This window comes from Artemia franciscana, chromosome 12 (genome assembly GCF_032884065.1).
Source record: "Artemia franciscana chromosome 12, ASM3288406v1, whole genome shotgun sequence".
Classification (NCBI taxonomy): domain Eukaryota; kingdom Metazoa; phylum Arthropoda; class Branchiopoda; order Anostraca; family Artemiidae; genus Artemia; species Artemia franciscana.
The window spans coordinates 10,234,886-10,251,881 of record NC_088874.1 but is presented as its reverse complement, the minus strand read 5'-3'; the positions used below and the strand labels follow the sequence as shown (position 1 = coordinate 10,251,881).

Below are 16,996 nucleotides of genomic sequence, written 5' to 3'. Positions count from 1 at the left end.
AAATATACTGTAGAAGTTTCAAGCTCCTATCTACAAAAATGTGGAATTTTGTATATTTTGCCAGAAGACAAATCACGGGTGCGTGTTCATTTGTTTGTTTGTTTTTTTTTTTTTGTTTTTTTTTTCTTTTCCCCAGGGGTCATCGTATCGACCAAGTTGTCCTATAATGTCGCAAGAGGGCTCATTCTAACGGAAATGAAAAGTTCTAGTGCCCTTTTTAAGTGACCAAAAAAATTGGAGGGCATCTAGGCCCCCTCCCACGCTCATTTTTTCCCAAAGTCAACGGATCAAAATTTTGAGATAGCCATTTTGTTCAACATAGTCAAAAATCATAATAACTATGTCTTTGGGGATGACTTACTCCCCCACAATCCCTGGGGGAGGGGCTGCAAGTTAAAAACTTTGACCATTGTTTACATATAGTAATGGTTATTGGGAAGTGTACAGACGTTTTCAGTGGGTTTTTATTTTGTTTGGGGTGGGGCTGAGGAGAGGGGGCTATGTTGGAGAATCTTTCCTTGGAGGAATCTGTCATGGGGGAAGAAAAATTCAATGACAAGGGCGCAGGATTCCCTAGCATTACTATAAGAAAACAATGAAAAATAAACATGAAAACGTTTTTTCAAATGAAAGGAAGAAGTAGCATTGAAACTTAAAACGAACAGAGATTATTACGCATATGAGGGGTTCTAAAAATACTTTAGCATAAAGAGCGAGGTATTTAGGAGGAGATAAATACCTTGCTCTTTATGCTAAAGTATTTTTAGTAACTTCAACTATTTATTCTAGGGCCTTTCTGATTCAGGGGTCAATCTTAAAGGATTGGGACAAAACTTACGATTTAGTGTAAAGAGCGAGGTATTAACGAGGGTACAAACCCCCTCGTATACATAATAAAAATATAAGGTTATGAAAGTTTGTTACGTAAGTTAATTCTTAAGTTACGTATATTTTTTACTAATAAAAACGTTCGTTAAAAATTAAAAGTTCTAGTTGTCTTTTTAAGTAACCGAAAAATTGGAGGGCAACTAGGCCTCCTTCTCCACCCCTTGTTTCTCAAAATTGTCTGATCAAAACTAAGAGAAAGCCATTTAGCCAAAAAAAGAATTAATATACAAATTTCATTTTAATAATTTATGTGCGGAGAGCCAAAACCAAACATGCATTAATTCAAAAACGTTCAGAAATTAAATAAAAAAAAAACTAATTTTTTTAGCTGAAAGTAAGGAGCGACATTAAAACTTAAAACGAAAAGAAATTACTCCGTATATGAAATGAGTTGTCCCCTCCGCAATCCCTCGCTCTTTACGCTAAAGTTTGACTCTGCCACAATTCTACTTTTTAAAACAATTTAAAGCTTTAGCGTAAAGACCGAGGGATTGCGGAGGGGACAACTCATTTCATATACGGAGTAATTTCTGTTTGTTTTAAGTTTTAATGTCGCTCCTTACTTTCAGCTAAAAAAATTTGTTTTTTTTTTATTTAATAACATAAAAGATTTTTTTGTGTTGTCACCGTCATGGGAGAGAAACTATCGATCACAGCGAAATTAAATCTGAAACTTATTGCAATTGTATTAAACTAAGAGTGACGTATTCTAATATATTTTGTTAGGTTTTCCTTAAACTGGGCGAAGAAGAAGAAGAAGCTTGGCAAGAGCTACAACGGAAGGAGGTGAATGGAGTGGATAACAAAGCTTTTGAAGAAACAAGTCAGGATAATAATTCGGAGAGCAAACTGTAAGAATTCCTTTCAGAATCTCTCGAATGGGCTATTTCAAATTTGTGTTTGTAATTAGATTCTTTATTTGGCCACAAAAAAAGATGAAGCTGGGTTGTGACAAAGGTGATAAAATAGGTCAAAAGCCAATGCTTAAAAGATACAATTTTCGCCATCAGGGCTACTTATATGGCTAGTCCTTTTTAACCAAGATGTAATTTGCCACACATGAAAACAAATATTTGTCCAGTCGTATATTATTTATACCAATTAAAGTAACCTAGAATTACAGTTTTCACCGCATATATATGTAGTGAGAGGTAGGTAGCGTATTTAAATCCTATGGCTTCGGATACCTTTATTTATTCTTCTTTTCCTACAACTATCGAGTTTAACTTATTTTATTCCTTGGCTATGCTATATCACGGTGTTAAGCCTTAATGTTAGCTGGTGTCAAACTACTATCATGCATGAAGCACCGAGAACTTTTGACCTTACTTATTGGGTCAGTAACGCAAGCAGGTAAGTAATACTCTGAAGGAGTAAAATGTAAACAAAAAAGTCATAAATTGAGTTGGAACCAAATATTTAATCCAGACTAGCAAAAATTATCCCGTGGTGTTTTATAACTCTACAATGGTTTATCATTTGGTTTTAATATTAATAGCTCTGTTTTCCGTGCTTTATATCCAATATAGCCTTTTCTCCTCCCCACTCCCATCAGAGAGGATAACAAGTGCAAAGTTTTAGCCCAATATTATTTTGTATAATTAATGATAATTACAGGCCCCCTCCCCATTATACTAAGTCCCACTATAATCCTTATCCCATTCATAGCCACCAAATTGAACGCACATCCATCGACTTCAACGTCAATCCTTTCATAATAGGTTGCGAGTACCCAATTAGGGATATATAGCAAAGAGACAAATGAAGCGATTTGTATTAGAAGTTTCTGTAATTATTTTCCTTCTGAGATTTCTCTTTTAGGGATTTATCCTGTGTTGATTTTGGATGATTTTACTTTTCTTTTTTTTTAACATCATCTTTAGTTTAACTATAAATGTGCAGAACAGGAAAAATGAGCAAATAAAATTTCGTCTTAACCACATTACCAGAAGTATGGCTGGTGCTTTTCTGAAAGTATTTTGAAATCCAACAAATATAATCAGATGGTAGTTTCAAATATTGTATTTGGTAATTGGATTAAAAATTGAGAAAGGGCCCAAATCATCAAGCTCAAAATTCGTCTTCTAAAACTTTTACTTTCCCACGGAAAATGTCAAACAATAATGGACTCTATCCATCTGCCAACCTCTACCTTCTCTCTCTAGGCTCTAGACTTTCTAATTTCTAGTACAAAATTTAGCTTTGGGTTTTGGTACGCTAAATTTATACCTGCTTGAGTCATCGGTCGCCTGCATTTTGTCAGAAGCCAGATATTTAACGGATTCTTTCCTGACGTCCCGTAATCAGTTAATTTAGCGAAAGTATTAACAGGGAGAAAGGACATTTAATAACATCTAGGCCCAGTATTGAAATTAAACAGAAATGTAACTAAGTTTACAAAAAAAGGAATTTATCTGATAAACAGGGCCAAAGGCCCAAGCATAGACTTTAATTTTTTTCCTTAAAAAGCATGGGGAATTTAGAAAGCTTCAGAGGAGCTTTGGTATTCGTTATACCATCCCCCACACTAGAAAAAGTTTTGAATCTTGAGGTTGATCTTACCTTCACCTAGCTACAGACCTCTGATCACAATAAAATGTAGATAAAAGCAAATAAAAATCCTAAAGATGCAGAATTACAATCAAAAAGAAAAATTCATCTTTAGTGGTGTAAATTAAATGTTAAAATTAGCATAAATTGCTAGTTGAGACGTTTACTCACTGCATTTTCTACTATGTTGTTTAATCACTGAGATTTGCGGACTTTTTAATTTTCTTTCGGTTTTTAGTTTGGTTTTCAAATTTTAAAAATGTAAACCCTTTCATTAAAGTTAAACAGATAGAAAATCAAACCTACTCTTAACTAGTGTTTTTTCAGCATTTTTATTTTTAGGTATCCAAAGTTTTCTTCTGATGAATTAAGAGTCAAAATAAAAAAGAGCACAAGCAGAAGTTTGAAAGCTATGTTGAAAATCAGATTTTTGTCTCTTCTCCGAGAACCTCAGGTAATTTTTTTCAAGTGCCAGGGACACTAAAAATTAAATCTGATTTTTTATAAATTGGTTAAGTGAAACAACCATATACACTTTGAAAAATTAGAAGAATTGGGAACTCAATTTTTAATGCAAAATATGTTCGATCCAGGTATGCAATTTTGAGACTTAGCGAACACCAAGTTTATAAGCGTTGTTAGAAATCAGCAAAAAATGAACAAAAAAAGTAATTCATAGTGGGGCTCTAGAAGCTTTAATTTTCTTGATTGCTATAGAAAAAGACATACACTTCCACAAGTCAAAGCTACATATTAATATGTGGATAACTCAAATTATTCTAGGTTAAAAACATCAAATTATTAGCTGCAAAACATCTTTACAGAAAGACCAATTAGGCTATCATATTCTGTTATGTGTATCCCTTTAGTTGACTATTGGTATATCAATATAGTTCTTATTTTCTTCTGATTTAAAAATATCACTTTTGTTACTGAATTTTTACGTATTCCCACTAGCCTATACCTGTTCAATATAAATGAACGTAACGGTTATGAGCCTATTGAATTTTGCGTTGCTCGACGGTCAGATGCAGATAAATAGGGTGTTACATCCGTTTGGTTGGTCTTGCTTTTAAACATGCAAATTTAACCACGTGTTTCTGTCCACAATTCAAGTGTGGCAACCAAGGATAGAAGTTATGCAAACAAAAAAATCTTACTATTTGTATAACAACCAAAAGCAACATCATAGGAAATTCTGGTTTTCAAGTATGTATATACAGAAAATTGCGCCAGGCAGGGTCGGACCGGCTACGTGCGGGGCCCGATTACATTCTTTTTTTGCGGGCCTCTATATACAAAATTCTAAAAAGTCCAGATATAATATATATATAGTTATATATATATATATATATATATATATATATATATATATATATATATATATATATATATATATATATATATATATATATATATATATATATATAGTTTAGTATTTGTTTGTAAAACTCTCTAGAGAGGAAGTGATATCCTATAACAAACCAAACAGATTCATTTGGAAATTGTTCATCCAAGAATGCAATTCGACCAATCAGTCAGCAGGCCCCCAAGTAAATCATCTTTGTTCGCTACTTTGTTGGTACAGTGAATACATACAGTTTTGAAGGATCCCAATGACTTGTAAATAACTCTTGCGTAGTTTACGGTATCTTTGTATGTTATTACTGGGCTTTACGCCACAATTTATTTGCATCGAATATTGTAATCGAGCTGTTCTCCTAACATAACATTTTATTTTCTTCTGCACTTTCAGTTTTGACTCGCTCTGATTCGCGCTTTCTTGTAACAGAACAGTTTTTTGTTCTTCATTGTCATTTTTGACACTTTCTGATACTCGCTTTAGCAAGTCTGCTAACCCTAAAATTCTTAGTTCTTCACTTTCGTCTTTGACGCGTTCTGATTCGCGCTATTGCTTGTAATTTTCGCTGCTGATTATCTTCTAACTGAATATTTCTTTGTTTTCACTGTTGGGGTGGCGCGAAGCGCCACCCCAACAGCTAGTAAGACATAAAAGTGTTCTCACTATTTCGTAACTACTGAAAGAATTCAGTGTCTAATTAAATCAGAATAAAAATCCTTTACCAACACCTGGTTCGAAACTGAGATTAATCCTTTTTGAAGAATAGATAGAGCTTAACTATTCAATGACTAAATATAGACTGAATATATTGGTCAAGTCTAAATCAAACTAATATAAACACTAATATGCTACTTTTATTAACTTTGCTTTTTTTCAGGCAGTATATTTCATGCTAATTGCCCCAATATTATTCACAGCTTTGGGCATGTTTCTTGGAACTCTGGACATCACACAAGAACAACAAAAAGGGCGGACTTTTAATTCAAGTAAGCCAAAATCTTTGTTAGATGGAGAGATTAAGTGCTTCTGAATTTCATTTTCTGAATTTTATTAAGCAAATTTTGTCCTGCCCAAAATAAAAGGATGTATCTGAGACTTAACAAATTGGTTATTGGGTACTAAATATTCTTAAAATCCGTCTTTATTTACCTATAAAATCTAAAAAAACGAATTAACGCTGGGGGAGGTTGGGGACCTCTTCAACCTCGTGGGTTTCGTCATATTTTGTTAGTTGTGCCAGGATTTCGAATAGCGAAATAAGGAGTCGCTACGGAGTATAAGACGAACTATCACTTATCATAAAAATCTGCCGCCTTAAGTTTCTAGAGCACAAATTGCATCGTCTCCAAGGCACGATATTTTGGGGTTGCCTAGTCGGTGAAGCAGTGGCCACCAAGAAATAATAACCAGGAAAACGAAGAAAAATATCTGGCATATTTATGGAGGACTTGCTACTCTGAGTAGGGTCTCAAATATATGGTTGGAGATAGGACAAATACTGGCTGAGGGCCAGTGAAAAAGTTGCTGCTGACAAGTCAAAGTCATTGCTCGAAGTAACTCCAAGGTCCTTTGGTGCCTTGCAGGATAGTTCATCATGTCTCTCTCTCCAGAAATAAGTTAACAAGAAACTTGATCGACTAGTCATAGCTGATATATAAATGTTTCAACAACTCTAGCTCAAAGTCTGTCGAAAAAAGTTATATATAGTATTTAAATAATGTAATAGTATAAATAATATAGTACAATCATAGAATTATGTGAAGTGGATAATTGCGTAGATTACTATTAGGTACTCAAACTTTTCACGTTTAAATCTTAAAAAAAAGTCTTTCTTCATGAAAAGCATATAAAAAGAATTCGTCTCAATCTGAAAGCCAATTGAATTTAGTTACGGCTGTTTCATAGCCCAGTTAAAAAACTAAAGCCTCCGTTACTCAGAAACCCAAGTTTCTGCTGATTTCCCTCTTTTAAATCTGACACTAGCTGCTTTTGCTAAAAGCATAGAAATTTCAGTTTCGCTTTTGTGTAGAATTGTTTAAATATAAGATGCTACTATTACTACTAGCACTAATTAACTCAGTGCAGCACTAAGCCGCCTGAGGCCAACACAGCTCTCCATGCTTCTCCCCACCCTTTTTTATTCAAAGGGATGGGACTAAGGTAAAAATTTGAATCCTCACATGTTCCACATGTTCTCTTTTTTGGTTGGTTTCTCATCCTTGGTAAGGATATAGGTAGGAATTTCAAGAGGTTTTCTACAGCCATAACCCTTCCTTTGTTCTAATTGATACCCTTATGCACATTAGCATAGAGCTTTTGGGGACGAAATTTCATATGGAAACGGAATGACTTTGACAACTTGTTCCAAAGTTTCCTATGATTTGTAGAAGCTGTCATGTCTCCCTGTTTCAACATTTACCCCCCACCCCCACCCAAGAAAGTAGCAATTTTGAACCCACCATCTTTCTGGCTTCACAAGTAAAACTTCAGTCCCAAAACTAAGTAATGAATACTTTTTAAAAAAAATACGACAAGAAATGTTTTGTCTCATAGGTATCGCTTTGATGTTCTATATTTTATACCTTAAGTTACTTTCTTCCTATTATCAAACATTTCGTGGTAACGAACTGTAGTAAGGAGCAACCCGGCTCAAACTCTAAAAAATAGAATTTTTATACCAATAGTTACATCAAAAGAATTGCATTTTAATGTTTATTTTAAATATATAAATTTTATCAAGTTTAAGCTTACCCATCAAAAGTTACGAGCCTGAGAAAATTGAAGGGCACCTTCAATTTTCAACCCGACAAACCGAGCCAAAAAATTGGAGGGCACCTAAGCCCCCTCCCACGCTCATTTTCCCCCAACTTAACCAGATCAAAATCCTGAGATAGCTATTTTATCCACCATAGTCGAAAAACCTAATAACTATGTCTTTGGGGATGACTTACTGCCCCATAGTCCCCGTGGGAGGGGCTGCAAGTCACAAGCTTTGGCCAGTGCTTGCATATAGTAATGGTTATTGGGAAGTGTACAGACGTTTTCAGGGGGCTTTTTTTGGTTTGGGGGATATAAGATGTGAAGGGGGGTTACGTGGGAGGATCTTTCCATGGAGGAATTTGTCATGGGGAAGAGAATTTCAATGAAGGGGGCGCATAATTTTCTAGTATTATAAAAAAAAATGAAAAAATAAATATGAAAAGTTTTTTCAACTGAAAGCAAGGAGCAGCATTAAAACGCAAAACGAACAGCAATTATTACGCATATGAGGGGTTCGCCTCCTCGTAATACCTCGCTCTTTATGCTAAAGTAGTTTTAGTAATTTCAACTATTTATTCTACGGCCTTTGTGATTCAGGGGTCATTCTTAAGGAATTGGGACAAAATTTAAGCTTTAACGTAAAGGGCAAGATATTGACGAGGGGGTGAACCCCCTCGCATATGTAATAAAAACCTACGAATATAGAAGTTCATTACGTAAGTTACGTATATTTTTTACTAATGAAAACGTTCGTAGAAAAATTAACAGTTAAAGTTGCCTTTTTAAGTAATCAAAAATTGGAAGGCAACTAGGCGGCCTCCTCACCCGCTCCTTTTTTCTCAAAATCTTCCGCTTAAAACTATGAGAAAGTCATTTGGCCAAAAAATTAATATGCAAATTCCGTTTTAATTATTTATGCGCAGAGAGCCAAAATCAAAACATGCATTAATTCAAAAACGCGGGGGTTCAGAAATTAAATAAACAAAACAAGTTTTTTTTTTCACTGAAAGTAAGGAGCGACATTAAAACTTAAAACGAACAGAAATTACTCCGAATATGAAAGGGGCTGTTCCCTCCACAACGCCTCGCTCTTTACGCTAAAGTTTTTACTGTTTTAAAAAATAGAGTTAAGAGAAAGAGTCAAACTTTAGCGTAAAGAGCGGGGCGTTAAGAAGGATGCTGAGCTTGCTGCCAAGGTGCTTTCCTTGACAACCGTCATAGTCGATGAGAATCTCTTTCAGATATCTTATCACCTGTAGGACATTCGCTCTCTCTTATCTCCAGAAAGATAAAAAGAATTGGTTTAAAAGGAGATAAAAAAAATATCTTTCTATGGAATCCACCCTTTCCTATATTTTGAAAGATACTTTGTGCTCTTTCACCCTAGAAAACTAAAATATAGGAAACGAAATACAAACTACAGATTAAAGTAGAAGAAGCACTGTTTGAATCTATATTTTATATGACCGACATTTGTTTTAAATAGTCTGGAATGGATTTATTTCAAAAGACTTTTAGGTTTATTAAAGGACTTATCGTCCTTTAATCACTGTCGGGTGAATCAAGAGTAAAAGCATAGAGAACAAATACGAATTTTACTTAGTTTTGTAAAGTTTGTTATTTCTATAAAATTTTCGTTTGTGAACTGTCAGTTTACTTTATTTTATCATTTAATCAGTCGTGTTTACAATAGTATAGGAAAAGAATGCCAATCAAATAATAATACTAAAATAATACAAAAAGAAACACATTCCTACTTTAATCCAAGATGCCTATATTTTGGGGTGTTAAGGATGACATGGATTTTTCAACCTTGAACATAGTTACTTGAGTTTTGTTCTCATACTTCAGAAAGTGTCTTTTTTTATCAACTCTCTATTAAAAAGAGGATGACATTTCTAACTTCTTATCTATGTATAATTTTTTCTTCTTTTTGGAGGGAGGTATATTCGAAAAAAAAAAGTGAAAAAAGGTAAATTATATGGGATATGTAATTAATATTAGCATAAACCGTCAAAATCTAGAGATTTTGGGCAGGACGGGGAGGCAGGACCCAAAGAACTTCCATGCCTTATAATATAACTAAATGCGTGCATTGTTAAATAACCCAATTTTACATTTAAGGTACATACGCAGGCAATACACTTTTGTTTAATATAGAAGGAGCCTCAGAAAGTCAAATTCAATTTTGGAATGAATTTCAGCAGTATATTGACCTAGATACAAGAGAGTTTTCAGGGAATTTTGAAGAGTTACTTCAAGTAAGTAAGCAAATCTTTTAAACAAAATAAAATGGCAAGAATTAAAAATGCAAATGGTATTTCAAAATTTAAAGTTAGCCTATACAAATAATATCTTCCACTAATTTTGCTGATTTTGACGATTTATAAGACACTTCTTGTGGAACACATTTTGGTTATTGAATGCAGGCACTTGATTGTGGCCAAGATTAATAACAGTAACGAATATAGGATATTAACAAATAGGCCACAGGCGCTATATTTTTGCCCCCTTGGGCCTAGTATTTGAATAACACTCTGTTTGCCATTTTCATTGAAAGAATTTTTTTTAAACAAAAATAATTTGTAATAATTATAATTTGTATTAATAATTTAAAAAAAAAATAAAAAACAAAAATTCACTGAAAGAATTTTTAAAACAAAAATAGAAAACATAATTAACCTCCCGCAGATTTTGAAAAATAAATTTTACCCCACCTATACAGTAGATTGCCTCCCAGTACTTTACACCGGCTTTTCAGAGGGTTATTCGCCACATGGTGTGCTTGTATTGAATTTCCTAACACATTTACATGGGGTTACTCGCCACATGGTGTACCTGTACCTTGTTTCTAAGGGCGCTATCACATTTTTTCTTGATTCCTTCCCCTACACGCCATTTTTCTTGTATCTATGGGAATACAGACTTTTACTTTCCACACCTTTCTAAGACATTAATCAGGCCAGGAGACGATATTTTTCCTGTATCTATGGGAAATATAGACCCATCCAAACATTTAGTTTGAGATCTATTTCTAAGACATAAGTCAGGCTAGGAGACACTGTTTTTTTTATTTATTTGAACAGGCATTTTATTTTCCCACCTATTTCTATGACATCAGTCAGCCTAGGAAGTATATTGTATTACATCTTGCTATTGAAATACATATCTCCCGTGTTCTCATACTCCTTGTTTACAAAAAACATAGCATAGCCCTTGTGAATTCTAACGCCACCTCCTCATTATACTTTGTCTATATTATCATTTTTCGGATCAAACAGACTTAGCTTAAGTCTTAGGGCACAAACCCTTATGGATTTTGTTGTTTTAAATAAACCTTTTTCATATTTTATTGTCCTGCTAGTATCTTTTATGACTTGGCGTTTTTGGGATTCACACCTCTGGGTTTTCCACAAATATGGAGCCATTTTCCACTTCACTTCACTTCAGCATCACTTTTTGGGGAGAGGTGGGGGGAAACCATCATCATCCCTAATTTTCCACACTTACGGCCCTTTTTCCTCAATTTATTTCAGGGGCTCTTTAGAGGGTTGGAGGACACCACCGTCTCAACTAACTTATCCACACATACGAGACCCTTTCCTTCTCAGTGGGTCTCTAACTCTCCCCGAATGGTGCACCTATACCGTGTTTCAAAGAGGCGTTGCATCAGACTTTCAGCGGGTTCCTTACCACATGGTGTACCTATATTGAATTTTAAAAGTTTTTTTTTTTTATTTTTTGGTAGTGAGGGCTTAGGAATAGGACTCACAAGGGACAAGTAGTCGCTGCGTATTATGTGTGAATCATAGCATTTCACGGCAAATCCGTTACATTGGGAATACAAACGGAGTATTATTTTACCCCATCCAGGCATTTCTTTTGAGACCTATTTCTAAGACATTAATCAGACTAGAGGGTATATTGTATTATATTGTTGCTATTGATATGAAGAGAGTGGCACTTGCTGCTTTCTATGGGAATACAAATAGATTGACATTTTTCAAGACATTTTCAAATAGATTTTTCATAAAACTCTTCCGTCTGATTTATTGTTTTATAAGACATCTAATCTTCAGGCTATGACATTGAGATATTTGGTCACATGGACACTCGAATGGTCGGACATTCGGATAATTGGATTTTTTTTTTTTTAAGTTCGTGTTAGGAGAAGATTTAGAATTTAATATTATTAAGAGCTTGTTCCATAAGACACTGTATAAAGACATAGCGGAGTTCTCATGGCATTGTATAGGCAGATAAGGGGGGTTCCGGATGAATTGCATTGGATAATAGGGGGAATGCGGACAGAATGGCATTTTTCTCATATCTATATCGCTAAATGCCATTAGTTAAAATACTTTATTATATTAACTGAAAATAACTTTAAACATTATTTCTTACATTTTCGTAGGCTCCTTTAAGTCTCCTAACATTAGCTTTCTAGCTTTGCCAACCCTCCTACACAAGCTATATTGGCCAGAAGAGATTATTTTATCAACTTCAAACAAGTTTAAACCAGATTTCTCACACTTTTGTAGACTCTTTAACACTCCTAAATTTAAATTTTCAGCTTTGCTAGCATTCCTACACCAAGCTATATTACTCGGAAGACATTTTAGCTTTTCTGACACTCCTACACCAAGCTATAAGACTCAAAAGATTTTATTTTAATAAACTTCAAACTAATTTAAATCTTATTTCTTACATTTTCGTAGACTCTTTTACGACTCCTAACATTAGCGTATCAGCTTTGCCAACACTCTTAAACTAAACTATATTAGTCAAATGACCAACTTCAAACAAGTTTAAATCTTATTTCTTATATTTTCGTAAACTCCTTTAACGCTCTTAACTCTAGCTTTTCAACTTTGCCATTACTTCTACACCAAGCTATATTGCTCGAAAGACCTTATTTTATTAGCTTCAAACAAGTTTAAACTTCATTTCTTACATTTTCTTACTCATTTAAGATTCCTAACATTAGCTTTTTAGCTTTGCCAACACTCCTACACAAGCTATATTGGCCAAATGAATTTATTTTATTAACTTCAAACAAGTTTAAACCAAATTTCTTATACACTTGTAGACTCCTTTAACACTCATAGCTCTCATTTTTCAGTTTTCCAGCACTTTTACAACAAGCTATATTACTCAAAAGACTTTATTTTATTAGCTTCAAACAAGTTTAAACCTTATTTCTTACATTTTCGTACTCATTTGAGATTCCTAACATTAGCTTTTTAACTTTGCCGACACTCCTACACAAGCTATATTGGCCAAATGAGTTTATTTTCTTAACTTCAAACAAGTTTAAACCAAATTTCTTATACACTTGTAGACTCCTTTAACACTCATAACTCTCATTTTTCAGTTTTCCAGTACTTGTACAACAAGCTATATTACTCAAAAGACTTTATTTTATTGGCTTCAATCAAGTTAAGATCTTATTTCTTTCATTTTCGTAAACTCCTTTAACACTCTCACCTCTAGCTTTTCAACTTTGCTATTACTTCTACACCAAACTATATTGCTCGAAAGACCTTATTTTATTAGCTTCAAACAAGTTTAAACCTTATTTCTTACATTTTCGTACTCATTTAAGATTCCTAGCATTAGCTTTTTAGCTTTGCCAACACTCCTACACAAGCTATATTGCCCAAAAGACTTTGTTTTATTAACTTCAAACAAGTTATAACCAAATTTCTTATACATTTGTAGACTCCTTTAACACTCATAACTCTCATTTTTTTAGCTTTCCAGCACTTGTACAACAAGCTATATTACTCAAAAGACTTTATTTTAATAGCTTCAAACAAGTTTAAGTCTTATTTCTTTCATTATCGTAAACTCCTCTAACACTCTTAACTCTAGCTTTTCAACTTTGCCATTACTTCTACACCAATCTGTCATATTGCTCGAAAGACCTTATTTTATTAGCTTCAAACAAGCTTAAACCTTATTTATTACATTTTCGTACTCATTTAAGATTCCTAACAATAGGTTTTTAGCTTTGCCAACACTCCTACACAAGCTATATTGGCTGAAAGACTTTATTTTATAAACTTCAAACAAGTTTAAATCAAATTTCTTATACATTTGTAGACTCCTTTAACACTCGTAACTCTAATTTTTCAGCTTTCCAGCACTTGTACGACAAGCTATATTACTCAAAAGACTTTATTTTATTAGCTTCAAAAAAGTTTAAATCTTATTTCTTTCGTTTCCGTACACATTTCACATTCCGAACATTGTTTTTTAAGCTTTGCTAACAGTCCTACAGCAAGCTATATTAGTCAATAGAATTTATTTTATTAGCTTCGAACAAGTTTGAACCTTACTTTTTAAATTTTCGCACATTCCTTAAATAGTCATAATCTTAAAAATAAAAGAAACGTCACAAAATAATGCAAAGGAACGTTTTCAATATTATTAATATCAAATAACAACGCTGGATGTTTAGAATCCACATAAGGGTATTCACCATGTTCTCTCTTGAAAGGACACTAATTCTCTTCTCTTACTTTGTAACCAGTACAATATTAATTATTCAATTTTGGGTCATACCCAATTTTTATTGCAGTTTCATCTACAACCCATTAATTATTTTGTCATTGCTATTATTGAATCAAATTAGTGCATTTGTTGCTACACCATCAATACCACTATTAATGTTCGCACGTGCTTTGCTTTTCGCCAATTCGTCTTTATATAAGCCTAGAGATATTATCAACCAGTGCTCTTTCTATTCTACTAGATATTTCATGGTCTATTACTACATTGTTTTTGGAGACGCTACAGTTCGATATGTAGATAAAACATGACTTATGACATTGTTACAGCAGTATGCATGTCTCCTTCCTGTCTTTTTTAGTGTTAGTACCAAAAAGATGATGATACGATTTATCAATCAGTAGTGTGTTACCAATGGCACTAGCAAGAAGCTTACCCTAAATATTAGTTTTAAACTTCCATTGTCTTCGAGCACTAGCTTCTCTGGATATATTACATTTGCATATCCACCATTACCGTAGTCGAGTTGTTTCGGCACTTGAAAGAAATTAATCTCTCGCTTTCATGACAACGCACACATAAATTTTCAATAAAGTCTCCATTAGCACTTATTTTGTAGTTCAGATATCCATCTTTGGGAGCATTCAATGCTACGATAGCTTTATCATTTACACACACTTTGTTGAAGCGATCCAGCTTCACTTTTCTGTTCACTATCACACTGCTATTTACAAACTTGCTCACACTCAACGAAAAAATTACATCCATTTAATTTCGGGTACTCGTTTAAGGCCATCACCTACTTGTTCCTTGGAGATGCGTAGATTTAATAACTATATCTATTGGTAAACCACTAACACTAGACAAAGGGGATTTCTGAAGTTCGAAACATGGAAACAGGTTTTTTCAAATTGGAAATATGCAAACAAAATTTTCTTAAATTCAGAGACGCGTGAACGGGATAATTCAAAAGGGTGAGACGGGTGAAGGGGATTTTTCCAAAGTCCAAAGCCAATAAGCTGAAGTTTTTATTCGAAAAGTTGGAAACATGCAAACCATTTTTTTCAAAAGTCAGTCAAATGAATGGGATTACCAAAACTCAAATACGGTTGAAGTTGAATTTCAAATCTTAGGACCAGGTTGTATTTTCCAAAGTCAAAAATATGTGGAATGTTTTTTTTCTAGTTAGAAAGGTGCAAACAGGACTTTTTCAAAAGTCAGAGACACATGAATGGATTTTTTTCAATAGGCTGAGACAGACGAAGGGGGTTTTCCTAAAGTCAGAAACGTGTGGTTTGAATTTCTTATTCAAAAAGTTAAAAACGTACAAACAGATTAAGTGTAAAAAGTAAGAAAAATGTGAGCGAGATTTTTTAAAATTTGGAGACTGGTTAACGGAATTTTCTTAAAGTCAGAAACTTGCAAACATTTTTTTCAAAAAGTCAGAAATATGCAAACAGAATTTCGTAAAAACGCAGAGCCAGGTGAATGGGATTTTTGAAAACTCAAAGACATATGAACGGTTTTTTTCGAAAGTCTGAGGCGTTAACTTAGGTTAGATTTTTCCATGTGACACTTGTGGAAGACGTATGAATTGGAATTTTTCAATAGTCCGAGACAGGTGAATGGGATCACCTTAAGTCAGAAACGTGCGGTTTGCATTTCTTTTATTTAAAAAGCTAAGAACATATAACAGAATAAATTTCAAAAGTCAGAAACACATATACGGAATATTAAAAATTCTGAGACAGGTGAAGGGAGTTTTTCCACGTCCAAAGCCAATAATCTGAAGTTTTTATTCGAAAAGTTCGAAACATGCAAACCATTTTTTTCAAAAGTCAGTCAAGTGAGTGGGATTACCAAAACTCAAAGACAGTTGAAGTGGATTTTCAAATCTTAGGACCAGGTTGTATTTTCCAAAGTCAAAAATATGTGGAATGTTTTTTTCTAGTTAGAAAAGTGCAAACAGGTTTCTGACTTCAAAAGTCAGAAACACATATACGGAATCTTAAAAATTCAGAGACAGGTGAAGGGAGTTTTCCTAAAGTGAGAAAGGTGTTAACTGTTTTTTCCAAAAAGTCGGACATATACAAAGAGAATTTCTTAAGAACTCACACACAGGTGAGCACGATTTATCAAAACTTACAGACACATGAACGGTTTTTCTTCTAAAATCAGAGATGTTAAGTCAGGTTAGATTTTTCCACTTTTAAACTAGGCTAACTCTGCTACTTTTAAGTTACATTAGTGCAGGTATAGAAACTATTACCTCTTTCAGTTGGCTTAGTTATACCGCTTTTAAGCTCAGTTAGGCTAAGCAAGTTGGTGGTTTAAGTTAAGTAGGATAAGTTGGCATACCAACTTAATCTTAAGTAACCCAGTATAAAAGTGGTAAATCAAAGCCAACGTAACTAAAAGCAAGTCAAAACATCTTAACTTAACCAAACCTCAGTTAAAAGTGGTCAACTTTACCTTGCTTAAAAGCGATAAACCTAAGCAAACTTAAAAGCAGTAAAAGTTGCTTAACCTGAACTAACTGAACTTAAAAGTGGTAAAAATAACCTAGTTTGAAAGTAGGAAATCTAACCTAGCTTAGCGTCTCTGACTTTTTAATAATTCATTTTGCATCTTTCCAACCGTTTAAAAACCCAGTTTGAAAGTGTCTGACTTTAGAAAAATTCCGTTCACCAGTCTCTGACTTTCCAAGAATCCCGCTCATGCGTCTCTGACTTTTTAAAATCCTATTCACGTATCTCTGAATTTCGAAAAAAAAATATGCTTGTATGTTTGTAATTTCTTGAAGAAAATCCTGATAGCACGCTTCTGAATTTGGAGAAATCCCGTTCACCAGTCTCACACTTTTGAAAACTCCCGCCCAAGTGCTTCTGACATCTAAAAAAAGTCTATTTCGCACGTTTTTAC

At 33.8% G+C, this 16,996-nt stretch overlaps 1 protein-coding gene across 1 annotated transcript in view; it reads left to right on the top strand.

The window, feature by feature from the left end:
* Nucleotides 1-16,996, top strand: part of LOC136033663 (ABC-type organic anion transporter ABCA8-like) — a 110,181-nt gene that overhangs the window by 71,343 nt on the left and 21,842 nt on the right. The window contains exons 12-15 of the mRNA XM_065714496.1: nt 1,615-1,739; nt 3,781-3,892; nt 5,679-5,787; nt 9,686-9,822. Coding sequence (XP_065570568.1) covers nt 1,615-1,739; nt 3,781-3,892; nt 5,679-5,787; nt 9,686-9,822 — 483 coding nt within the window. The remainder of the gene's footprint in view (nt 1-1,614; nt 1,740-3,780; nt 3,893-5,678; nt 5,788-9,685; nt 9,823-16,996) is intronic.